The sequence below is a fragment of the Hordeum vulgare genome, chromosome 2H (assembly GCF_904849725.1).
Source record: "Hordeum vulgare subsp. vulgare chromosome 2H, MorexV3_pseudomolecules_assembly, whole genome shotgun sequence".
Classification (NCBI taxonomy): Eukaryota; Viridiplantae; Streptophyta; class Magnoliopsida; order Poales; family Poaceae; genus Hordeum; species Hordeum vulgare.
In genome coordinates, this window is record NC_058519.1 from 114,542,287 (window position 1) to 114,569,067 (window position 26,781).

At 47.6% G+C, this 26,781-nt stretch overlaps 2 protein-coding genes across 2 annotated transcripts; both read left to right on the forward strand.

Annotated features, from left to right (window-relative positions):
- The first annotated feature begins 1,736 nt into the window (after positions 1–1,736).
- LOC123429741 (putative pentatricopeptide repeat-containing protein At1g26500) lies at positions 1,737–3,695 on the forward strand. Its single transcript, XM_045113744.1, has one exon. It carries the CDS (start codon positions 2,025–2,027, stop codon positions 3,564–3,566), a length of 1,542 nt encoding a protein of 513 aa, XP_044969679.1. The 5' UTR covers positions 1,737–2,024; the 3' UTR covers positions 3,567–3,695.
- A 1,338-nt stretch (positions 3,696–5,033) lies between these two features.
- Positions 5,034–26,781, forward strand: LOC123425762 (disease resistance protein Pik-2-like). Its single transcript, XM_045109487.1, is given in 4 exon segments — positions 5,034–5,531; positions 6,148–7,553; positions 12,845–13,833; positions 26,413–26,781. Coding segments are annotated over 4 exon segments (3,246 nt in total). The 5' UTR covers positions 5,034–5,049.

Below are 26,781 nucleotides of genomic sequence, written 5' to 3' on the forward strand. Positions count from 1 at the left end.
CCGGCGACGGGGCTCCGGCTGCTGCAGCTTCGGTGACCGGCGGCGAGCCACAGACGGCGGTTGCTGTAGCTCCTCCTGCAGAAGAGAGAGAGAGGAGAGAGAGAGAGGAGGAAGGAAAGCATGGCGAGGGGCTCGGGGTCGACCCAGGTAGTCGTCGGCGGCGGCCTCGGGCTGCTCTGGCAAGGGGCTAGGGTTGAGCGGCGGGGCTCCTCTACGGGGCTGCGCTCGGGAGGTGCAGGAGGGGCATGGCGCTGCGGATGGAGGAGCTGCTGGTTTCGGGCGCGAGCTCCTGGGGCGGACCAAAGGAGCTGATGGGGAGTGCTGGTGGCTGCGCGGGGCTGCCCTGGATCGAACAGGAGGAAGGAGGAGGCTGCAGCTGGTTGGCCAGATGGGAAATGAGGGGGGGGGGGGGGGGGGATCGGGGCACAGGCTAGGGTTAGGGTAGGATGGACTATAATTTAGCACGTGGGTTAGCTTTAGGGGCATCTGGACCTTCCAATTAGATCGGATGGTCGGAATAAATAGGTTAGGGCGTCGAGTGGACAAACCGGTGACGGTTTGCGGTAAACGGGGTTGATCCAGATGCAACGGCCACGACCGTCCGGTTCGGGACCCGGGGGGTGCGGGGTTCGGGCTAGGTTGCGGGCAGGGTCAGTGCGCTGTGCAGAGAGGCTAGACGGAGATGAGGGGGAAAACAGGCAATCCGGCGACAGAGTTTAAACCAACGAAAGACGTCCGATGACGGGCCGGCTATAGTGCCGCTATGGGTTTAATGGTTGGGGGTATCAAACGAACTCCGATCGCGATGAAATTTGGCAGACAGCCTACCTACATTATATTAGGACTGCACGCCAAATTTCAACCCAATTCGAGAATATTTTATACACACCTTTAAAACAAGATTTAAATGACGTCGCGGGCGCGTGCGTGTGTGGTTGGTTCCGAAACGTTCCACGATGAAAACAGAGAGAACCGGCAGCTAATAACGAATGCAAGTTTAGAAAACTGGCGGCAACAGAGTGCCGATGCAATGCGAATGATGCGCATGATGCGATGATGAATTCGACAGACAATCTAACAACACGGCGACAACGAAATAAAAAGGCAATCTTTTGGAGTGTTGGTCTCGAACTGTTACAACACTGCTTTCTGAAATGCAAGAAGGTGAGGAGGCTTTGGTTGCTAGCCCAAATGAAAGAAATTAGAGAGAAACTTTTAAAGTGCAGTGACCCACTAAGTATGTTTGATGAGATATTTCACCTGACCAAGGTAGACTGTATGAAGGTGTGTATTCTGGGTGTGGTGGCATGAGAGAAACAAGGCCAATTTCGAAAACGAGATGAAATCTCCAGATGATATGATTCTTTTATTAACTATCATGTCTTTGAATGCAGGAACCTTAAGGAGCAGAGGAGCACCCAGAAACAAGCTTCAACCATATGTTGGTCTCCTCCCCGAATGGGATTCTTAAAATAAATATAGATGGTGCTTTTCATGAATCGACTTCGTCTGATGGATGGGGTTTTACTGTCAGAAATGATAGTGGTGTGGTTATGGCTGCAGGAGTAGGAAATCTGGAATATGTATCCAATGTGCTTCATGCCGAAGCCTTGGCCATGTTATATGGAGTTAGCACAACTATGCAAATGAGATGTAATCATGTGATATTTGAAACAGACTCAATGGTATTGAAGCAGGTGATCTCAAACGAGGAGTATCACTTATCGACTTTAGGTGTTGTATTTCAGGTGATTTCAAACCAGGAAAACTTTAATGATTGTCAAGGTCGTGTAATGTAACTTGCTCATAGTCTAGCAGGCTAGCAGCATATGTTGTAAGACAAGGAGATGGCCAATGTGAAACTTGGCTAGGCTATTCCCCTGATTTTGTTTGGTGATTTAGCCACTCTAACTTTGTAATGGAATACCCCTTGAAAAAAAAAGTGATTTTGCGATTCTCTCGGTCTCTCCGGTTGTACAGCAGCATTCGCGGCGACGCGCGCCCGTCACCGCGACCCGCGACTCATGTTCCGCCGCCTCCTCTCCACCGCCGTCGCAGCTCCCGCTCCGGAGGCCGCCGCCTCCGCTGCCGCGCCGAGGCCCACCGACCCGGCGCTGCTCGTCCGCCTCTGCACAATTCTCTACCAGCAGCAGAACGCCCCGGACGCCGTCCTGCAGCGCCGCCTCTCCGCGCTCCCCCTCCCTTCCGCCCCCGCCGACCTCCGCGAGCTCTTCCTCCAGGCGTCCGCTAGGTTCCCGCTCTCCTGGCGCCCCGTGCAGCGCCTCCTCGCGCACCTCACCGCCCGCCACGGGTTCGCGCACTCCCCCGCCACCGCCGCGCGCTTCCTCGACGTCCTCGCCAAGTCCAGCAACGTCGACCTGCTCCACTCCACGCTGCTCGCCCTCCCGACGGGCCTCCTCTCCGACGCGGCCCTCCGCGCCGCCATCCGCGGCCTCGCCCCCGCCCGCGAGGTCGGCAAGGTCTCCGCCCTCCTCACCCTCTTCCCCGAAGCGCAGCGCCCCCGCGTTCTCGCCTTCGTCGTCGACGTAGTCTGCTCCGTCTGCAAGCTGCCCGATGTGGCAGAGAAGGTGGTCAAGCAAGCCGAGCACCGGTACGGCCTCGCGCCGTGCGGCAGGTGCTGCGACCTGCTGGTCGTCGCGTACTGCCGCGCGGGGATGTTTGCCGACGCGTGCAGCGTGTGGAACGGGATGGAGAAGCGCGGGATCGAGCCCGGCGCCGCGGCATACGAAGAGATCGTGGTGACGCTATTCAAGAACAACCGTATCCCTGACGCCATGAAGGTGTTCGACGGAATGCGGAAGAGGAGGTTGTCTGCCGGCGGTGGTGGCGCGTGCTACCACGCGGTGGTTTCGTGGCTGTGCAAGGAAGGAAGGACCTGGTCGGCGTTCATGGTGTTGGCCGAAATGTTTAAGAGAGGGGTGGGGGTGGACGGAGAGGTGCTAGGTGATTTGGTGTATGGGCTCTTGGCGAGGCGGAGGGTGAGGGAAGGGTACAGTGTCTTTCATGGTGTCAAGGAGAAGGATATTGCACTGTACCATGGGTTGATGAAGGGTTTGGTGAGGATCAAACGAGCTGGGGAGGCGACGGAGGTGTTTAGGGAGATGGTTGCCAGTGGGTGCGAGCCAAACATGCACACATACATCATGTTGCTTCAGGGGCACTTGGGGAAGAGGGGCAGGAAGGGCAGGGATCCATTGGTGAATTTCGAGAGCATCTTCGTAGGCGGATTGGTGAAGGCAGGGAGGACACTGGAGGCCACTAAGTTTGTGGAGAGGACAATGTGGGGTGGAGTGGATGTGCCGAGGTTTGACTACAATAAGTTCTTGCACTATTTCTCGAATGATGAGGGAGTGGCGATGTTTGAGGAGGTTGGGAGGAGGTTGAGGGAAACAGGGCATGTTGATCTTGGGGACATCTTCCTAACCTATGGCGAGAGGATGGCCACAAGAGATAAGAGGAGGAGAGCGATGAGTGGACGTTTGACAGAAGTTGAACATTATAGTTGCTCATCGTCATCTCAGGAGTCAGAATCTAGGAGCGTGTGATGTGTATTATCATAAAAGTGTCAAATACAGTATAGTTTGGACGAACAAACAAATATTTTGTGCTTGCATTTGTCATGCCACTCTTGCTTCCATTCTCTTTTGGACTTATGGTATGTGTCTTTTCTTCTAGTGACTTGGTAAGCTCTTTTAGGGATTAGGAGGATGCATGGCTCACCTCCGTCCCTCTCTTGACCATTTTATTTGAACATTCGAATGTCGCATGTAAATTCAAATGACACTTCTATCTTAACATTTTTGTGATTTTATTTGATTTCGACTTTCAGATGCTTCTTCAAAACAGAATATCTTAATAAGCAGTCTTTCTTGAAAAATAAAAAGAACGTTGCAAGTTAAATTTCCGCACACACATACATTATTTCTAGTAAATAATCACCTATAAATTGTTGAAATAACTACTTAAAACATTTTCCTAACCTAATAATAACATAAATATTTGAAACAACCACCCTAAAGGCCTAAACAAAATTCTAGGCATCAATGAGTAGCATTAAAAGTTGACATGAATGGTGCTTGGATTCACACATAAGTTACATAACACCTTGATTTATGTTATTTAACTGACATTTTTTGTATTGATGGTTTGTTATTATCAATTTTTAGATAAGGTAATGTATCTAATTAGGAAAATGACACATGATGAACCACGCCATTGAAGTCTGACAATGTGAATCCGACTTCTCGTGAAACGCTCCTTCAGCTGCACCCCCCTTTGAATTATGGGGCAGCAAGCAACATGTCAATGAAAATTCATAAGATTCTTTGTTGACAGCAATGACTGATTCGATGGCCATTTGTCCCATGACTCAAATGACCTGTTGTATGATTGGATAAATAATTGAGGGGCAAGATCGAGCGAGCCAGCTGCCTCCATGTGGTGAAATCTCATAGCCTAGAAGTGAAACTATCGCTTGGTTACCAAGTAATCAACCAGAAGCACGCTGGTAAGAAGTCCCATTCATTAAGGTGGCATGTGTATCGATCAAAACGACTTCATAGTTCATATCTTAGCATTTTTTGTGCGATTCTCTCTGATTCAGATTTTCAGATCCTTCTTCAAAACAGAACATCTGAATGAGCAGTCCTTTTTTAAAAATAAGAATGTTGCAAGTTAATTTCTGCACCTACAAGTTGTTGAAATAACCACTCGAAAGATAAACAACCACCCCTAAAGGTCTAAACAAATCTTTGGGCATGACATAAACAAAGGCTTCAGTGAGTAGCATTTAAAGTTGATGTGAATGGCACTTGGATTCAAACATAACCGCCCTAATTTATGTTATATAACTGACATTTCTTATATCAATGGTTTCCCCCCCCCCCCCCCCCCCCCCCCCCCCCCCCCCCCCTCTTTGAACGATTGGGCAGTAATAAGACAACGACATATCAGTATACGTATGTCCCTCCTGGACCCTCACTTGGAGGATGGTGAGGAGCATTTCCTGTGCCCCCCACATCCACATATATGGCCCAGCCACACTCAAACAGAACAGCAGAAGCTCTTATCCCCCTTCCGGTACTTGGTAGAGAGATGGAGCATCCTGTTGTTAGCGCTGGTGGGGGTGCCATTAACATACTGTTATGTAAGCTGGGTACGGTGCTCATCGAAGAAGCACAGCTCCTTGGAGGTATCCGAGGTGAGCTGCAGTACATGAAGGATGAGCTGGAGAGCATGGCAGCATTCCTCCAGGACCTTGCTGAGGGGGGAAATCGCAGGAAGCAGGTTAAGATTTGGATGAAACAGGTGCGAGAGGTAGCGTATGATGTTGAGGATTGCGTTGATGACTTTACATACCACCTTGGCAGCACCACTAGTGGTTCTGGGCTTGCCGGGCTCTTCCACAGATGCATCCGTTTCCTGCAAACTGTCAGGGTGCGGCGTCAGATTGCGAAACGAATCCAAGAACTGAAAGCGCGCGCTACAAGTATCAGCGACCGAAACTCAAGGTACTTGCATTTCTCTTCCTTATATAAAATTCTTATGCCACATGGCTGAATGTCTTGGTATTTATTATATGAATTTCCCCTAAATGGAAGCATGATAAATGTGATAGCACTGTAGCAGGAGGACTGGAGGAAGTATTGATTCTGTGTTTTGTTGTTATGGTAAAAAACTGAAAAAGATTCATTCCACTATTGCAACTATTGGATAGAATTTTATAAATACTACCTCTGTTCCAAAATAGATGACATCCTTAGGCATGCCGTCAAACTTTCTCTATCTTTGACGACTGACTAAGAAAAAAGATGTTTAGATTGGTTTAGTAAAAATTGTACCATTACATTCTCATGGGAAAAAGATTCACAATATTAACTTTAATCATCATATACTTACATATTTTAGAGGAAGAAATGGCCAAAGTTGCTCCTTGGAGACTGTGCAAAGTCACAAACATCATCTATTTTGTATGCGAGAAAGTGAACTGTAGATGAGAGTAACATTCAGCCTTTGAAACTATGTGGTTAGAACGTGTTCTTATTCTGTCAAAAATATGCAAGTTTTTTCCTCTTTCCCGTCTGCTATGTATGAGCTGTTGCAGTAACTTTCAAACTCTTCTCATAGATATGGTGGTAATCATCTCATTTCCGGAGCAGAAGGGAACACATTTGCTGCACAGCCAGCTCTATCTAATATCACTTCTCTGGATATTCGTACTCCTACACTCTTCCCAGAGATAACAAAACTTGTGGGAATTGAAGCGCGTCAGAGTAATCTTGTTAACTGGTTGGTGGATGAAATTTGATGAAATTGAAGCGCGTCAGCAAGTGCGAGCTTCGAATGTCAAGCTTTTGTAACTGTATCCCAGAAATTTGATGTCAAGGCTCTCATAAGGGACATTCTTCGACAGATTATTCAACCAGTAGATCGAAATGGTCCAGAACCCACAGTGGACCCACTCAAAGGCATAGAAGAATGGAACGTGGAACAGCTTGCAAATAAGCTAAGGGGGCATCTAGAAGATAAGAGGTATCTCATTGTTCTTGATGATATCTGGACCATCTCCGCTTGGGAGGGCATTCAATTTTCTTTGCCCAACTCACATACTGGAAGCAGAATAATTGTTACCACAAGAATGAAAACTGTAGCACAAGCCTGCTGCCTCCACGAGTATGACAGAGCTTATGAAATTGAACCACTCACAGGTTGTGAATCTAGTGAGTTATTTTTCGGGAGAATATTCGGTAACAGGGAAAATTGCCCAACTGCCTTGAAAAATATATCGGAAAAGATCTTGGGAAAATGTGGGGGTATACCCTTGGCCATAGTCAGCATTGCAGGCCTTTTGGCTAGCACGTCAGTGTACAGTTATGATCGCTGGGAGAAGATCTACAACTCTCTTGGCCTGGAGCTGGAAACCAGTCCCTGGATTGAAAAACTGAAGAAAATTCTTGAGCTTAGTTATAATGACCTTCCATACCATTTGAAAACTTGTTTCTTATATTTAAGCACTTACCCCGAGGATCATAAGGTCAGAAGGAAAAGTTTATTGAGAAGATGGATAGCAGAACGCTTTGTGTCTGAGAAGCGTGGATTGAGTGCCTTGGAGGTGGCTGAAAAATATTTCGATGAATTCCTCAACAGGAGTATTGTTCATCCAGTTGAAATGAGCTTTGACGGGAAGGTCAAGACTTTTCGAGTTCATGATATAATGCTAGAGATCATTGTTTCAAAATCAATTGATGAGAATTTCATCACTTTGATGGGTGAACAACATACTTTAGCTCCACAAGAGAAGATCCGGCGGCTATCCATTCATGGTGGAAGTAACAAAAATATCTCCACAAGCAAATTGTTAAGCCATGTCCGATCATTGAGTATATTTGCTGATGGAGAAATGTTACAGTTTGCTTGGATAAAATTTCTTAGAATATTAGACTTAGAAGGTTCTCGGTTTGCCAGGAATGGAGACATCAGAAATATATGTAAACTGTTTCAGTTGCAATATCTCAGTCTCAGGAATACATATGTCACTGTCTTGTTAGGAATAAGCAACTTGTATTCCCATGAGGCCATAGGCCAGTATATATACATGTACAGGTGGTGGACTATATGCAGGAAACCCCTTATATATTGGGATAAATACAAAAGGGTACATGACTTATATTATAACTCTAACACCCCCCTTCAAACTCATGGTGGATGAACAACACTGAGTTTGGAGAGATAAAAGCCATGTTGTGCTCTAGTCTGGGCCTTCGTCAGGAAATCCGCCAACTGTAACTCGGAAGGCACATACTGAAGAGCAATAACCTGATCCTGCACAGCAGCACCCACATAGAAAGCATCAACGTCAATATGCTTGGTGAGCTCATGCTTCACAGGGTCGCGCGCAATGCTAATAGCGCCTGTACTGTCAGATAAGAGTAGAGTCGGTGTAGTGACAGAAACACCAAAATCCTGAAGTAACCACCGTAACCAAGTCACCTCTGCCGTCAAAAGAGCCATCGCTCGCAACTCAGCCTCTGCACTCGAACGGGAAACTGCAATCTGTTTCTTCGTCTTCCAGGCAATGAGAGAACCACCAAGAAAAACACAGTAAGCAGAAAGTGAACGGCGATCTGAAGGATCACTAGCCCACGTAGCATCCGAATAGGCCTGAAGCTGTAAAGAACTGGAGCGAGGAAAGAATAGACGGTGAGAGAACATGCCCCGAAGATATCGGAGAACACGGAGAAGATGACTATAGTGAACCGATGTGGGAGCAGAGACGAACTGACTCAGAATATGAACCGGATAAGAGATATCCGGACGAGTGACAGCCAGGTAAACAAGATTGCCAACAAGATGACGATAACGCGTCGGGTCAGGCAGGGGATCACCATCAGTAGCGCATAGGTGAACATTGAGCTCCATAGGAGTCTCAACAATGCGCTCATCAGTAAGAGCAGCACGAGCAAGAAGATCCTGGATATACTTTTCCTGGGATATAAAGAAGCCATCAGAGGTAGAAGAAACTTCAATCCCAAGAAAGTAGCGAAGAGGTCCAAGATCAGACATAAGGAACTGCTCACTAAGACGGGCCTTGACAAAGGCAATATATTCGGGGTCATCCCCAGTGATGACCATATCATCAACATAGAGAAGAAGAAGAGTCCGACCACGAGGAGAAAGGTGAATAAATAATGCTGGATCATGAACACTGGGTGAAAAACCAGCGGCAGTCACCACAGAGGCAAAACGCTCAAACCAGGCACGGGGGGCTTGCTTAAGGCCATAGAGAGAGCGACGAAGATGACATACCATGCCATCAGGAACAGAATACCCAGGTGGTGGCTGCATGTACACCTCCTCACGCAGCTCACCATTAAGAAAAGCATTCTTAACATCAAGCTGAGAGATAGACCAGTGGCGTGTAGAGGCCACGGCAAGAAGTGTATGAACAGTGGTCATATGAGCCACAGGAGCAAAAGTCTCGTCATAATCACGACCATGCTCCTGCTGAAAACCACGAGCCACAAGACGAGCTTTGTGACGCTCAAGAGAACCATCAGAGCAAGTCTTAACCTTGTAGACCCACTTACAAGTGATGGGACGAACTCCGGGAGGAAGGGAAACAAGATCCCACGTACCAGTGCGTTCAAGAGCAGCAATCTCCTCTGCCATCGCAAACTGCCATTCAGGATGAACAACAACCTGATGATAAGTAGTCGGCTCAAGAACAGCAGCACCAGCGGTGGAAAATCCAAAGCGATCAACAGGCGGACGAGGACGAGAACGCAAACCATAAGTAGGCTGAGATGAGGATGACGACACATCCACAGAGGCATCCACAGAACATGAACGACGAGTGTAACACTGAGGAAAAGATGGAACAATGGAAGGAGGAATCGCCAAGGTAGAATCGGGGAGTGACGACTAAGAAGTCACCGGAGAGGAAGGTGTAGACTCCGGTGACGTGCTAGACGAGGAGACCATGGAAGATGGTGGCGACAAATCGACTGGAGGTGGAGAAGCAGAGGGAGCGGAACGAATAGGCAAAGGCTCGACATGTGTGATAGGTGTGTCAGGAAAAGTGAGAAAAGAGACATCCTCCACTGAAAAGGTCGAGGAAGATGGGCGTGGGTAGAAGGGACGAGACTCATCGAAAGTCACATCCCGAGAGATACGCATCCGACGACCGATAGGATCCCAACAACGATAGCCCTTATGCTCATCACTATAGCCTAAGAAGACACACTCAACAGACTGAGCGGTCAGTTTGGTGCGTTCGCGGGGGGCAAGAAGAACATAGTAAACACAACCAAACAAGCGAAGCATCGAATAATCAGGAGAACGATCAAAAAGACGCTCGAAAGGAACACCACCCTGTAGAGCAGCGGAAGGCTGGAAATTGATGAGATAGGTGGAGGTGGAGATGGCCTCAGCCCAAAAATGAGGCGGGAGAGAGGCAACAATCATCAATGCACGAGCCGTCTCAAGAAGATGACGATGCTTGCGCTCAGCCACGCCATTCTGAGCATGAGCACCAGGACAAGAGAATTGAGAGAGAGTCCCTTGCTCAGCAAGAACACCACGCAACATCTTAGAGATATACTCGCCAGCGGAGTCAGCACGAAACACACGAATAGGAAAAGAGAACTGAGTATGAACCATGGCAGCAAAATGCTTATAAATGGACAACACCTCACTATGAGAAGTCATGAAATAAAGCCATGTGTAACGAGAGAAGTCATCTATGAAAATAATATAGTATTTATGACCCCCTTTCGAAGCGAAGGGAGCCGGACCCCATACATCGGAATGGACTAAATCAAAAGGACGCTTAGACACTGACTCACTATGTGGATATGGTAACTGAATCTGCTTGCCAAGACGACAACCCTGACACTCTAAGGAGGCATCTCCTGAGACAGACCCCAGAAGACCTCGACGAACTAACGACGACAAACGAGAACCACACAGATGACCAAGTCGATGATGCCACTGCTGGAAAGAACCAGTAGCCGAGGTGACTAAAGCGGAAGAACTGGCGATAGAGTGGGCAGCGGAAGGAACATGAAGCCAGTCGAACTCCCAAAGACCCTCAGAATCACGGCGGCGAGGACCAGACCCAACCAGAGTGTGCGTGCGACGGTCCTGGACAGAACAAGAGTCAAGGTCAAGGATGACACGACAACCAGAATCAACAAGTTGACCAGCGGAAAACAAATTCATGGTAAGTCGAGGAACATGAGCAACATCAGGAACAGAATAAGAAGGAGTGGTAAGAGTGCCTCTACTAATGACAGGAAGGGGAGTACCATCAGCGGTGAGGACATGAACAGGAGAATCAAGCGATCGAAGAGAGGACAGAGTGGAAGAATTAGAAGTCATATGAAAGGAAGCTCCAGAGTCCAAAACCCATGGGGATGTACCTGACTGTGTAGAAGGTGGTTGCTCAGTGCGGGAAGCCTCAGTCACAGAACCAACAGTACCCGTTGAGGAAGAACCTGAAGCAGCGAGCAGACGCTTAAGTCTCAGAATATCCTGCTCAGTCAAAGCGATGGCTGAAGCTGTCGAGGTAGATGCCGAAGTCGCTGTAGATGATGACCACCCCTTGCGCAAGTGTTTCTTCTTCGTGTAGCAGTGGGACTCAATATGACCATCATTGTTGCAGTAGTTACAATGTGGACCGGGGCGACCTGAGCCGCCAGAAGGAGTGGGCAAGAGCGGCGGAGCACTCGAGCGAGAAGGGGTCGGTGCAGCAGGTGGCGTAGAAAAAGTCCGAGCAGCGAGCACCGAGGGAACCTCCAGCAAACCAGCACCACGTAAGCGAGTCTCCTCAGCACGAATCTCAGAAAGCGCCTCCATGAGAGAAATACGGCCACGAGCAAACAACTGAGCACGCCGGGGTCAAACTCCTTACGGAGCCGAGACAGGAACTCGTAGACGCGATGAAACTCCAAGTCGGCCTGGACAGCCTAGCAACAGGGGCAAGTACGACAACCAGCACTGCGGAGAGAATCAAGCTGGCGCCAGATAGCAGAACTCTGTGCATAGAAGTCATCAACAGTAGAGTCACCCTGCTGAAGAGCATGCTCCTGACGGACCACAGAGAGGTATAAGGCATCACCCGAGGGCTCATAGCGCTGACGAAGGCGAGTCCACATCTCAAACACATTAGGAAGGCCCAGAAACTCAGAGGCAAACTGAGGCAGAACGCTAGCAGTGAGAACAGCTGCAGCACGAGCATCATCATCAAGCCACTGGGTGTAAGCAGACAGAGCACCATGATATGTCTGAAGAGCCTCCTCATAAGCCAAGACCTTCTCATCATAAGCACGGATAGCGTCCTCATCGGCAAGCTTAGCCGCATCCTTGGCAGCCTGAGTAGCATCCGCAGGAAAAGCCAGTGGGGTCGGCGGAGTGGGAGCCACGGGAGGAACCGGACATGGCGGACAACAGACCTCACCAGAAAGGAAACCCCATAGGCGGATGCCACGCATGTGAATGCGCATGAAGCCAATGAACTCGGTGTAATTAGTGCCATCCAGCAACGTAGCCGGATGAAGCAGACATTTTTTTTTGAAAAAGAAGTCAACGAGCCGCGTCAGACAGCAAGACTCGATCTGGCGAAGGCGAGATCAGATCGAATCCCTGGTAGCTCCTGGCGGCGCGGGCTGGGACCGGATCGCTCGCGGGACTGGATGGAGCGGACCTGCCTGCAGATCGAGTCCTTGATAGCTCCACGCGGCACGAGCTGGGACTGGATGGCTCGCGGGACTGGAGGGAGCGAACCTGCCTGCAGATCGAGACGGGGCAGCAGTGATCTGGAACCTGCCTGCAGATCGAGACGGGGCAGCAGCGATCTGGAACCTGCCTGCAGATCGAGACGGGGCAGCAGCGATCTGGAACCTGCCTGCAGATCGAGACGGGCAGCAGCGATCTGGAACCTGCAGCGCCTCGGCCTGGTGCCTCGCGGGACTGGATCGGGACGGGGCAGCAGCGATCTGGAGCGGACCTGCAGCCCTCGTGGAAGGAACCAGCAGCCGATCTGGAGCAGCCTTTGAGACGGCAGCTGGACGGGGAGGAGAAGGAGATCGAGGACAGACTTCGATCGGGAGTAGGAGAGAAGGATCAATCACACGAGTTGCAGCATGCAAAAAATTGACCTAGCTCTAATACCATGTTAGGAATAAGCAACTTGTATTCCCATGAGGCCATAGGCCAGTATATATACATGTACAGGTGATGGACTATATGCAGGAAACCCCTTATATATTGGGATAAATACAAAAGGGTACATGACTTATATTATAATTCTAACAATGTCACTGTCTCACTGAACTCCCTGTGCAAATAGGACACCTCAAGAAGTTGGGAACACTAGATGTCAGGGACACAGCCATAAAGCATTTGCCTCCATGCATTACCAATCTGCCAAATTTGTCAAACCTTCTTGGAGGGAGAAGAGCTTATAACTACAGTGGTTTGTATCCTATTTCTGATTTCTGGGGAATGCACATCCCTAACAAGCTTGGCAATTTAGAAATGCTTACGACCCTTGCACAGATAGAGATCACAGACTCTACTTCCCATTACATATCTGAACTGGGGAAGCTTTCACAGTTCAGGAAGCTAGGAGTAATGATGTTTCTTGACGACGACATGAATTGGATGTCCTTGATCGCCGCCATTTCAAAACTGAGCAGTTGCCTTCAGTCACTGCTCATTTGGCGACCTGACGGAATTATGAATTTCAGGATTCTTGATACACTATCCAGGCCACCAATGTTTCTAAAAAGTATAAACTTTCGTGGTAAGTTGCCACAGCTACCAGAATGGATCGGTTTGCTGGCGAATCTCACTGAGCTGACCCTTCGCGCCACTGAATTGGAATCTGAGAAGCATCTGAAAGTTCTCTCTCAGCTGCCAAGCCTGCTCTACCTCAGGTTGCATCACGGTGCATACACCGGAAGAGCACTCACGTTCTCTGCGTCAGAGTTCCCAACTCTCATACTGCTGACCATTCATCTCGCTGTATACCAGGCGTTGAACCTGAGGTTTGAAGAAGGCACTACGCCTAAGCTCCATAGGCTGGAGCTATCTTTCTTCGAAAATGCTTCCATCCGGCAGCCTTCAGGTATCAATTTTCTTGCAAATCTTCAGGAGGTCTTGGTCCATGCTGATCCAAGCGATAACTCAGAAGACATGGTGCGTTATTTGATGGATGAAGCTAGCAGGAATCCCAGCCAGCCTACTGTCACATTCAAGGCGAAACAATGGAAGCCAACTGGCTCAAGGACAGATCCACCCATAGATCACAGGGCAAACGCCTGGTTTTGATAATACGGGCACCCACTGAGCTCTTCTTTGAACAGGATTCAAAATATCCAACGCGTCAATATTTGGCCAGTCAGGTCTCAAGTGCCAATAGCCAGATCATCGAGCATGATTGGTTTGATCAAAACTTTGGCAGATGCCAAATATTGGCTGGTGATTGGTTGGTTACCATTTTGCCAAATTTGCGCTTGCTAAATGTTGGCATCAAACTAATGAGCCTCGTAGCCTTGTTTGTTTCTGGTGATATGTACAAATATGTTGTCTCTTCTTTTCTTGTCCAATGGATAAGGGATTTTGTGAAGTAGATAGCATAAAACTACCACAACTCGGACTAGGGTTCCAAAAAACTACGGGATCTTTCTCTACCAACTCAAAGGTTGGATGTTTCAAAAAACCCAAAATGACCATTGCTAGCGAATTGAACCGTTTTCTAACCACCCGGACCCACTGGTCAGACCACGTGGCTAGGCGCGCTCATGATGCAGCCGCTAACGGCCATTTGAACCGTCCAGCACGGCTGGCACTGGTTAATAAAGACCGATGCGGTCAATCCCCTTCGCTTCCCTGCTCCCACTATGTTCGCTCTTCATTCCTTTGGGTCGCTGGGCTCGCCGCCGTCACCTCCTCTTTCCGCCATGCCTTTCGGGAACGACGGGGAAATGAGCTCAAAATATGATTGCAAGATAGTCAGCATGGACATTAGGCATATTTGTAAGTTCTTTTCTTGGCCAGACCTAGGGTTAGGGTTAAATTTGACCTTCTCCTAAGGATCTTAGTTGGTTAGGCTTAATGTTGTGTCACATATATGGGTCTGGCTGAGTTAGGGTTAGGGTGGCTTATGATCTATGATTTTCCTTAGTTTGTGATACGGTTCATGCTTATCTAGGGTTAGGGTTCATGTTGAATTGGGGATAATTGTTGAATTAGGGATTTTATTTTGCTTTCAGTGGTTATAAAACCATTTGTGGATGTTCATATTGTTCTATTCTTTCACTGAGCATGGTCATGTTTTAATGCATTGTTGTTGTTAAATTTGTGGATGCAGGAGGAACCTCACACCATTGTAGAGCTCCTTTTCTGTGGTCAACTTGAGCTATCAAAACCCACATGCCTGATGCATCACATCTGTAACGTTCAAGATGCGGTCATATCCTTATTTTGGCGCGAGGGCCTCGACGGGGATAGGAACGCATCTCGTTGTTTCGCAAGAATGGATATCGTTACAAGTACATGTAGTGAAAAGATGAGTATAAAGAGTTGGCTTACACTTGCCACAAGCTACATCAGAGTCACATCAGTACAGTACAAGCAATCATCATGAGCAGGGTCCGACTACGGACGAAAACAAACGATAAAAGAACGACGTCCATCCTTGCTATCCCAGGCTGCCGGCCTAGAACCCATCCTAGATCGAAGAAAAAGAAAAAGAAACTCCAAATAGCACAATCAACGCGCTCACGTCAAAGTAACTCCTTACGTATACCTGCAACTGGTTTTGTAGTAATCTATGAGCCACAAGGGACTCAACAATCTCATTTTCAAAGGTATCAATACTAGCAAAGCTTAATGGGTGAGGTATGGCTAAATGGTGAGGCTGCAGCAAGCGACTAACATTTATTTGAAGTGGCTGACTTACGAGTACAAGAATAAGAGGAAGATGAACTACGCATATAGGACGTGAACTAATAATGATCAAATGAATGATCCTGAACACCTACTTACGTCAGACATAACCCCACCGTGTTCTCGATCGGAGAAGGAGCTCACGAAAGAGACAATCATGGTTACGCACTCAGTTGGCAAGTTTTAATTAAGTTAACTTCAAATTATCTAGAACCGGATGTTAAACAAAGTTTCCACGTTGCCACATAACCGCGGGCACGGCTTTCCGAAAGATTTAACCCTGCAGGGATGATCCTGTTGGAATTATGCCCTAGAGGCAATAATAAATATATAGTTATTATTATAATTCATGTATCAAGATAATAGTTTATTATCCATGCTATAATTGTATTGAATGAAGACTCATTTACATGTGTGGATACATAGACAAAACACCGTCCCTAGCATGCCTCTAGTTGGCTAGCCAGTTGATCAATGATAGTCAGTGTCTTCTGATTATGAACAAGGTGTTGTTGCTTGATAACTGGATCACGTCATTGGGAGAATCACGTGATGGACTAGACCCAAACTAATAGACGTAGCATGTTGATCGTGTCATTTTGTTGCTACTGTTTTCTGCGTGTCAAGTATTTATTCCTATGACCATGAGATCATATAACTCACTGACACCGGAGGAATGCTTTGTGTGTATCAAACGTCGCAACGTAACTGGGTGACTATAAAGATGCTCTACAGGTATCTCCGAAGGTGTTAGTTGAGTTAGTATGGATCAAGGCTGGGATTTGTCACTCCGTGTGACGGAGAGGTATCTCGGGGCCCACTCGGTAATACAACATCACACACAAGCCTTGCAAGCAATGTAACTTAGTGTAAGTTGCGGGATCTTGTATTACGGAACGAGTAAAGAGACTTGCCGGTAAACGAGATTGAAATAGGTATGCGGATACTGACGATCGAATCTCGGGCAAGTAACATACCGAAGGACAAAGGGAATGACATACGGGATTATACGAATCCTTGGCAGTGAGGTTCAAACGATAAGATCTTCGTAGAATATGTAGGATCCAATATGGGCATCCAGGTCCCGCTATTGGATATTGACCGAGGAGTCTCTCGGGTCATGTCTACATAGTTCTCGAACCCGCAGGGTCTGCACACTTAAGGTTCGACGTTGTTTTATGCGTATTTGAGTTATATGGTTGGTTACCGAACGTTGTTCGGAGTCCCGGATGAGATCACGGACGTCACGAGGGTTTCCGGAATGGTCCGGAAACGAAGATTGATATGTAGGATGACCTCATTTGATTACCGGAAGGTTTTCGGAGTTACCGGGAATGTACCGGGAATGACGAATGGGTTCCGGGAGTTCACCGGGGGGGCAACCCACCCCGGGGAAGCCCATAGGCCATAAGGGTGGCGCACCAGCCCTTAGTGGGCTGGTGGGACAGCCCAAAAGGGGCCTATGCACCAAGGATAAGAAATCAAAGGAAAAAGAAAAAAAAGGGAGGAGGTGGGAAGGGAGGGGGACTCCCTCCCACCAAACCTAGTCCAACTCGGTTTGGGGGGAGAGTCCTCCCCCTTGGCTCGGCCGACTCCTTGAGGGTCCTTGGACCCCAAGGCAAGGCCCCCCTCCCTCCCACCTATATATACGGAGGTTTTAGGGCTGATTTGAGACGACTTTTCCACGGCAGCCCGACCACATACCTCCACGGTTTTTCCTCTAGATCGCGTTTCTGCGGAGCTCGGGCGGAGCCCTGCTGAGACAAGGTCATCACCAACCTCCGGAGCGCCGTCACGCTGCCGGAGAACTCTTCTACCTCTCCGTCTCTCTTGCTGGATCAAGAAGGCCGAGATCATCGTCGAGCTGTACGTGTGCTGAACGCGGAGGTGCCGTCCGTTCGGTACTAGATCGTGGGACTGATCGCGGGATTGTTCGCGGGGCGGATCGAGGGACGTGAGGACGTTCCACTACATCAACCGCATTCTCTAACGCTTCTGCTGTACGATCTACAAGGGTACGTAGATCAGTCATCCCCTCTCATAGATGGACATCACCATGATAGGTCTTCGTGCGCGTAGGAAATTTTTTGTTTCCCATGCGACGTTCCCCAACAGTGGCATCATGAGCTAGGTTCATGCGTAGATGTCTTCTCGAGTAGAACACAAAAGGTTTTGTGGGCGGTGATGTGCGCTTTGCTGCCCTCCTTAGTCTTTTCTTGATTCCGCGGTATTGTTGGATTGAAGCGGCTTGGACCGACATTACTCGTACGCTTACGAGAGACTGGTTTCATCGTTACGAGTAACCCCCTTTGCTCAAAGATGACTGGCAAGTGACGGTTTCTCCAACTTTAGTTGAATCGGATTTGACCGAGGAGGTCCTTGGATGAGGTTAAATAGCAACTCATATATCTCCGTTGTGGTGTTTGCGTAAGTAAGATGCGATCCTACTAGATACCCTTGGTCACCACGTAAAACATGCAACAACAAAATTAGAGGACGTCTAACTTGTTTTTGCAGGGTATGATTGTGATGTGATATGGCCAACGATGTGATGTGATATATTGGATGTATGAGATGATCATGTTGTAATAGAAATATCGACTTGCATGTCGATGGTACGGCAACCGGCAGGAGCCATAGGGTTGTCTTTATACTAACGTTTGTGCTTGCAGATGCGTTTACTATTTTGCTAGGATGTAGCTTTAGTAGTAATAGCATAAGTAGCACGACAACCCCGATGGCAACACGTTGATGGATGATAATGGTGTGGCGCCGGTGACAAGAAGATCGTGCCGGTGCTTTGGTGATGGAGATCAAGAAGCATGTGATGATGGCCATATCATGTCACTTATGAATTGCATGTGATGTTAATCCTTTTATGCACCTTATTTTGCTTAGAACGACGGTAGCATTATGAGGTGATCTCTCACTAAAGTTTCAAGACGAAATTGTGTTCTCCCCGACTGTGCACCGTTGCTACAGTTCGTCGTTTCGAGACACCACGTGATGATCGGGTGTGATAGACTCAACGTTCACATACAACGGGTGCAAAACAGTTGCGCACACGGAACACTCGGGTTAAGCTTGACGAGCCTAGCATGTGCAGACATGGCCTTGGAACACATGAGACCGAAAGGTCGATCGTGAATCATATAGTTGATATGATTAGCATAGGGATGCTTACCACTGAAACTATACCCAACTCACGTGATGATCGGACTTGGGATAGTGTAAGTGGATCATGAACCACTCAAATGACTAGAGAGATGTACTTTTTGAGTGGGAGTTTAGCATATAATTTGATTAAGTTGAACTCTAATTATCTTGAACATAGTCTAAGTCCACTTTGAATATATTTGTGTTGTAGATCATGGCTCACGCGACAGTCATCCTGAATTTTAATACGTTCCTAGAGAAAGCTAAGTTGAAAGATGATGGAAGCAACTTTGTAGACTGGGCTCGTAATCTTAAGCTAATCTTACAAGCTGGGAAGAAGGATTATGTCCTTAATGCTGCGCTAGGAGATGAACCACCCGCTACGGCTGATCAGGATGTTAAGAATGCTTGGTTAGCACGTAAGGAGGACTACTCAATAGTTCAATGTGCAGTCTTGTATGGCTTAGAACCGGGACTTCAACGTCGCTTTGAGCGTCATGGAGCATTTGAGATGTTCCAGGAGTTGGAGTTTATCTTTCAGAAGAACGCCCGGATCGAGAGGTATGAGACCTCCAATAAATTCTATGCTTGCAAGATGGAGGAAAACTCGTCTGTCAGTGAACATGTGCTCAAAATGTCTGGGTACTCAAACCGTCTAGCTGAACTGGGGATTGAACTCCCGCAAGAAGCTATCACTCACAGAATCCTTCAATCACTGCCGCCAAGCTATAAAGGCTTTGTGTTGAACTACAACATGCAAGGGATGAACAAGTCTCCCGGCGAGTTGTTTGCGATGCTGAAAGTCGCAGAGTCTGAACTCCGTAAAGAGCATCAAGTGTTGATGGTGAGCAAGACCACTAGTTTCAATAGAAACGGCAAAGGCAAGAAGGGCAATTCGAAGAAGAGCGGCAAGCCTGTTGCCAATCCGCCAAAGAAACCCAAGGCTGGACCTAAGCCTGAAACAGAGTGCTTCTATTGCAAGGGTATGGGTCACTGGAAGCGCAATTGCCCCAAGTATCTGGCAGATAAGAAGGCGGGCAAAGAAAAATCAGGTATATTTGATATACATGTTATTGATGTGTACTTAACCGGTTCTCGTAGTAGTGCCTGGGTATTCGATACCGGTTCTGTTGCTCACATTTGCAACTCGAAGCAGGAACTGCGGAATAGACGAAGGCTGGCGAAAGACGAAGTGACGATGCGCGTAGGAAATGGTTCCAAGGTTGATGCAATCGCCGTCGGCACAGTGTCACTTCAGCTACCATCGGGATTACTGATGAACTTAAATCATTGTTATTTAGTGCCTGCGTTGAGCATGAAACATTATATCTGGATCTTGTTTATTGCGAGACGGTTACTCTTTTAAGTCTGAGAATAATGGTTGTTCTATTTCTATGAGTAACATCTTTTATGGTCATGCACCGAATGTGAGAGGATTGTTCATATTGAATCTTGATAGCAATACGCATATACATAACATTGAGACCAAAAGAGTTAGAGTAAACAATGATAGCGCCATATTTTTGTGGCACTGCCGCTTGGGTCATATTGGTGTAAAGCGCATGAAGAAACTCCATGCTGATGGACTTTTGGAGTCACTTGACTTTGATTCACTTGACACGTGCGAACCATGCCTCATGGGCAAGATGACTAAAACTCCGTTCTCCGGAACAATGGAGCGTGCAAGTGACTTGTTGGAAATCGTACATACCGATGTGTGTGGTCCGATGAGCGTAGAGGCACGCGGCGGATATCGTTATTTTCTCACCTTCACTAACGATTTAAGTAGATATGGTTATGTCTACTTGATGAAGCACAAGTCTGAAACATTTGAAAAGTTCAAGCAATTTCAGAGTGAAGTGGAAAATCATCGTAACAAGAAGATCAAGTTCCTACGGTCTGATCGTGGGGGTGAATATCTGAGTTTCGAGTTTGGTGCTCACTTAAGACAATGTGGAATTGTTTCGCAGTTAACACCGCCTGGAACACCACAGCGTAATGGTGTGTCCGAACGTCGTAATCGTACTTTGTTAGAGATGGTGCGATCTATGATGTCTCTTACTGATTTGCCGTTATCATTTTGGGGTTATGCATTAGAAATAGCTGCATTCACTTTAAATAGGGCACCATCAAAATCCGTTGAGACGACACCATAGGAACTGTGGTATGGCAAAAGGCCAAAGTTGTCGTTTCTTAAAGTTTGGGGATGTGATGCTTATGTCAAAAAGCTTCAGCCTGAAAAGCTGGAACCCAAAGCGGAAAAGTGCGTCTTCATAGGTTACCCAAAAGAGACAGTTGGGTACACCTTCTATCTCAAATCCGAGGGCAAAGTGTTTGTTGCTAAAAACGGAGCTTTTCTCGAGAAGGAGTTTCTCTCGAGAGAATTGAGTGGGAGGAAGATAGAACTTGACGAGGTTGTCGAACCTCTCATCCCTCTGGATGGTGGCGCAGGGCAAGGGGAAACCTCTGTCGTTGCGACGCCGGTTGAGGAGGAAGTTAATGATGATGATCATGAAACTCTAGTTCAAGTTTCTGTTGAACCACGCAGGTCGACGAGATCACACGCTGCTCCAGAGTGGTACGGTAATCCCGTCTTATCAATCATGTTGTTAGACAACAATGAACCTGCAAGTTATGAAGAAGCAATGGTGGGCCCAGATTCCAACAAATGGCTAGAAGCCATGAAATCCGAGATAGGATCCATGTATGAGAACAAAGTGTGGACTTTGGAGATACTACCTGAGGGCCGCAAGGCTATTCAGAACAAATGGATCTTTAAGAAGAAGATGGACGCTGACGGTAATGTGACCGTTTATAAAGCTCGACTTGTGGCAAAGGGTTTTTCACAAGTTCCAGGAGTTGACTACGATGAGACTTTCTCACCCGTAGCGATGCTTAAGTCCGTCAGAATCATGTTAGCAATAGCTGCATTTTTCGATTATGAAATCTGGCAGATGGATGTCAAAACGGTGTTCCTTAACGGTTTCCTTAAGGAAGAGTTGTATATGATGCAACCCGAAGGTTTTGTCGATCCTAAAAATGCTGACAAGGTGTGCAAGCTCCAGCGATCCATTTATGGACTGGTGCAAGCATCTCGGAGTTGGAACAAACGCTTTGATGAGGTGATCAAAGCATTTGGGTTTATACAAGTGGTTGGAGAATCTTGTATTTACAAGAAAGTGAGTGGGAGCTCTGTGGCGTTTCTAATATTATATGTGGATGACATATTACTGATTGGAAACAACGTAGAGCTTTTGGAGAGCATAAAAGGTTACTTGAATAAAAGTTTCTCTATGAAGGACCTAGGAGAAGCTGCTTACATTCTAGGCATTAAGATCTATAGGGATAGATCAAAACGCCTGATAGGACTTTCACAAAGCACATACCTTGATAAAGTTTTGAAGAGGTTCAAAATGGAACAGTCCAAGAAAGGGTTCTTGCCAGTTTTACAAGGTACGAGATTGAGTAAGACTCAGTGCCCAGCAACTGATGAAGATAGAGAGCATATGCGCTCCGTCCCCTATGCTTCAGCCATAGGTTCTATCATGTATGCGATGTTGTGCACTAGACCGGATGTTAGCCTGGCCATAAGTATGGCAGGTAGGTTCCAGTGTAATCCAGGAGTGGATCACTGGACAGCGGTCAAGAATATCCTGAAGTACCTGAAAAGGACTAAGGAGATGTTTCTCGTGTATGGAGGTGACGAAGAGCTCGCCGTAAAAGGTTACGTCGATGCAAGCTTTGACACAGATCCGGACGACTCCAAGTCGCAAACCGGATACGTATTTATTCTTAATGGGGGTGCAGTAAGCTGGTGCAGTTCCAAGCAAAGCGTCGTAGCAGATTCTACATGTGAAGCGGAGTACATGGCTGCCTCGGAGGCGGCTCAGGAGGGTGTCTGGATGAAGCAGTTCATGACGGATCTTGGAGTGGTGCCAAGTGCACTGGATCCAATAACCTTGTTCTGTAACAACACGGGTGCCATTGCCTTAGCAAAGGAACCACGTTTTCACAAGAAGACCAGACACATCAAACGACGCTTCAACCTCATCCGCGACTACGTCGAGGAAGAGGACGTAAATATATGCAAAGTGCACACGGATCTGAATGTAGCAGACCCGCTGACTAAACCTCTTCCACGGCCAAAACATGATCGACACCAGAACTGTATGGGTGTTAGATTTATTACAATGTAATTCACATGGTGATGTGAGGGCTAGATTATTGACTCTAGTGCAAGTGGGAGACTGTTGGAATTATGCCCTAGAGGCAATAATAAATATATAGTTATTATTATAATTCCTGTATCAAGATAATAGTTTATTATCCATCCTATAATTGTATTGAATGAAGACTCGTTTACATGTGTGGATACATAGACAAAACACCGTCCCTAGCATGCCTCTAGTTGGCTAGCCAGTTGATCAATGATAGTCAGTGTCTTCTGATTATGAACAAGGTGTTGTTGCTTGATAACTGGATCACGTCATTGGGAGAATCACGTGATGGACTAGACCCAAACTAATAGACGTAGCATGTTGATCGTGTCATTTTGTTGCTACTGTTTTCTGCGTGTCAAGTATTTATTCCTATGACCATGAGATCATATAACTCACTGACACCGGAGGAATGCTTTGTGTGTATCAAACGTCGCAACGTAACTGGGTGACTATAAAGATGCTCTACAGGTATCTCCGAAGGTGTTAGTTGAGTTAGTATGGATCAAGGCTGGGATTTGTCACTCCGTGTGACGGAGAGGTATCTCGGGGCCCACTCGGTAATACAACATCACACACAAGCCTTGCAAGCAATGTAACTTAGTGTAAGTTGCGGGATCTTGTATTACGGAACGAGTAAAGAGACTTGCCGGTAAACGAGATTGAAATAGGTATGCGGATACTGACGATCGAATCTCGGGCAAGTAACATACCGAAGGACAAAGGGAATGACATACGGGATTATACGAATCCTTGGCACTGAGGTTCAAACGATAAGATCTTCGTAGAATATGTAGGATCCAATATGGGCATCCAGGTCCCGCTATTGGATATTGACCGAGGAGTCTCTCGGGTCATGTCTACATAGTTCTCGAACCCGCAGGGTCTGCACACTTAAGGTTCGACGTTGTTTTATGCGTATTTGAGTTATATGGTTGGTTACCGAATGTTGTTCGGAGTCCCGGATGAGATCACGGACGTCACGAGGGTTTCCGGAATGGTCCGGAAACGAAGATTGATATGTAGGATGACCTCATTTGATTACCGGAAGGTTTTCGGAGTTACCGGGAATGTACCGGGAATGACGAATGGGTTCCGGGAGTTCACCGGGGGGGCAACCCACCCCGGGGAAGCCCATAGGCCATAAGGGTGGCGCACCAGCCCTTAGTGGGCTGGTGGGACAGCCCAAAAGGGGCCTATGCACCAAGGATAAGAAATCAAAGGAAAAAGAAAAAAAAGGGAGGAGGTGGGAAGGGAGGGGGACTCCCTCCGACCAAACCTAGTCCAACTCGGTTTGGGGGGGGAGAGTCCTCCCCCTTGGCTCGGTCGACTCCTTGAGGGTCCTTGGACCCCAAGGCAAGGCCCCCCTCCCTCCCACCTATATATACGGAGGTTTTAGGGCTGATTTGAGACGACTTTTCCACGACAGCCCGACCACATACCTTCACGGTTTTTCCTCTAGATCGCGTTTCTGCGGAGCTCGGGCGGAGCCCTGCTGAGACAAGGTCATCACCAACCTCCGGAGCGCCGTCACGCTGCCGTAGAACTCTTCTACCTCTCCGTCTCTCTTGCTGGATCAAGAAGGCCGAGATCATCGTCGAGCTGTACGTGTGCTGAACGCGGAGGTGCCGTCCGTTCGGTACTAGATCGTGGGACTGATCGCGGGATTGTTCGCGGGGCGGATCGAGGGACGTGAGGACGTTCCACTACATCAACCGCGTTCTCTAACGCTTCTGCTGTACGATCTACAAGGGTACGTAGATCAGTCATCCCCTCTCGTAGATGGACATCACCATGATAGGTCTTCGTGCGCGTAGGAAAATTTTTGTTTCCCATGCGACGGTCCCCAACAGATCCAACTAGTCCATCACAAATTACCACACGCTGCGACGGAATGACCTCGATCAGGGGAACCCGTGATCTCCTCGGGTTCCTATTGGAAAACCTCAACCTCGAGATAACCCAAAGCATCCTCGAAATCCCTCACACAAGACACTCGAGAAAGGTAAAACAAGTCCAGCAAGGCGTGTCGACAAACCCGATAGGAGTCGTGTATCTCGTTCTCAGGACACGACCATATGGGACTAGCTACGAGTAAAACCAAACCTCGAGTTTCCTCGCGATGGCCCCGCAGGCAGCCCATTAGGGACAAACACCATCAGCACTGGCCTCATGTATTATGTTGAATTACTCCTCGGATAGCGCTAACTCCCTATGTTTTCAGAATTAACAGAATTATTATGTTGGGCAATATGGTACCAATGTTGAGCCTTGCCAGATGAGCTTTATCCCAAAACGAGAATCTAAGGGGTCCCCATAACAACCCCAAGCATGTTAGGAGCGCTCAATTATGGAACATAACACCGGTAGTCGGAACTAAGGCGGCAAAGGTGGAACAAAACACCAGGCTAGAAAGGCCGAGCCTTCCACCTTTTACCAAGTATATAGGTGCATTAAATTAATTAACAATAATATGGTGATATAACAAGGAACCCATGTTATCACATGGAAGCAACTGCACGTGCAACTAGCAACTCTAACACATGGTTAAGCAAGCGGTAACATAGCAAATCAGTGGTTTGCTGGGTTGTGGAAAAAGTTAGAGGTTTTCATGGCAATGTTGGGAGGCTGATATTTAACAGGTGGTAGGCAGCGAGACATAACGATAGAAACGAAACAACTAGTATGGCAATGATAGTAATGGTATCTAGGGAAATGATCATCTTGCCTGAGATCCTGCTTGGAAGAAGAACGATTCCGTGAAAGCATACGAACCGACGTAATCAAACGGGTCCTCATATTCCGACATGCTTGCGGAACTCTATCGAGACGAAGCAAACCGGAAACAAGAATCAACACACGATATTCACCACACACATGCATGGCATGATGTAATTCACATATGATGCATGATTAGTTTCAAATATGCAAGGCATGGCATGACAATTCACACAATCAAACACTACACCTTAAGTGCAGCTCAATATGCAACGAGTTGCATATTGACGAAACTCCACATTTAATTATTTAGTTCACTCCCGTTTATTTACACGGCAATATTCAATGTTGTTAAACATGGCAAGGGGTGAAGCACAAACTAATCTACCTATCTAGGCATTTTAAATGAGGCCGGAAACGACATATAGGGTCTCCGAACTGACCCCACACGTTAACTTTGTAATATGTCCAGATTTGTCCTAATCACATTTTATGTTTGTGAAACGGCAAAACAAAGTGGTTCACATGATTCTATTCGTCGTTCTAGTCCATTTACATATATGGCTCATCTCCAACGGAGCTACGGTTAATTAACTACGACATAAACCGTTTCTATCGCATCGACACGCAAACAAATGCAAACAACATGCTAAGCAGCTCTAAATATGCATGCAAGTTGAACAATATTATTTTACGCGAAGTTCTACACATTTTACATATATAACTTGTTGTGATCCGACGCACGGGTTAAAAACTACGCGTGTTTGAAAATAAGTTTTTTTCCTTAAATTAATAAAGCCGAAAAACTAAATAAAAACTAAATGGTCTGAATCTTATTTGGGCCTAACAGGGCAGCGAGCGGCATTTAATTAAAACACACTCAGGGCAGGGCTTAGCGGGGCGCTCACCTTGGCGGGCTTCGACCCACGTGAGAAGAGGAGGCGGGCTGACGCTGGGCTGTTGGGCCAGTGCGAGGCGCTGGCGGACCACGCGGAGGCCGCGCGTGGTCAACGCGGCGCGAGCGGGCACGGGCGCGCTGCTCCTCCCAATCCCGCCTGGACCGGGGAAGGAGGTCGGCAGCGCCAGCAGGGAGGCGGGACAGAGGGCCGGAGGGGTCGGGGACGGGCACGCCGGGAGGAGGCCAGGGGATGGTAGACAGGCGGCGGGCGATGGCGGAGCTCCTGCTCTGGCGGAGCTTGGGCGGCCATGGTGCGGGTAA

Bases quoted from the DNA above. Each gene is read 5' to 3' on its own strand.
- LOC123429741 (XM_045113744.1), top strand. From the start codon at position 2,025: ATGTTCCGCCGCCTCCTCTCCACCGCCGTCGCAGCTCCCGCTCCGGAG.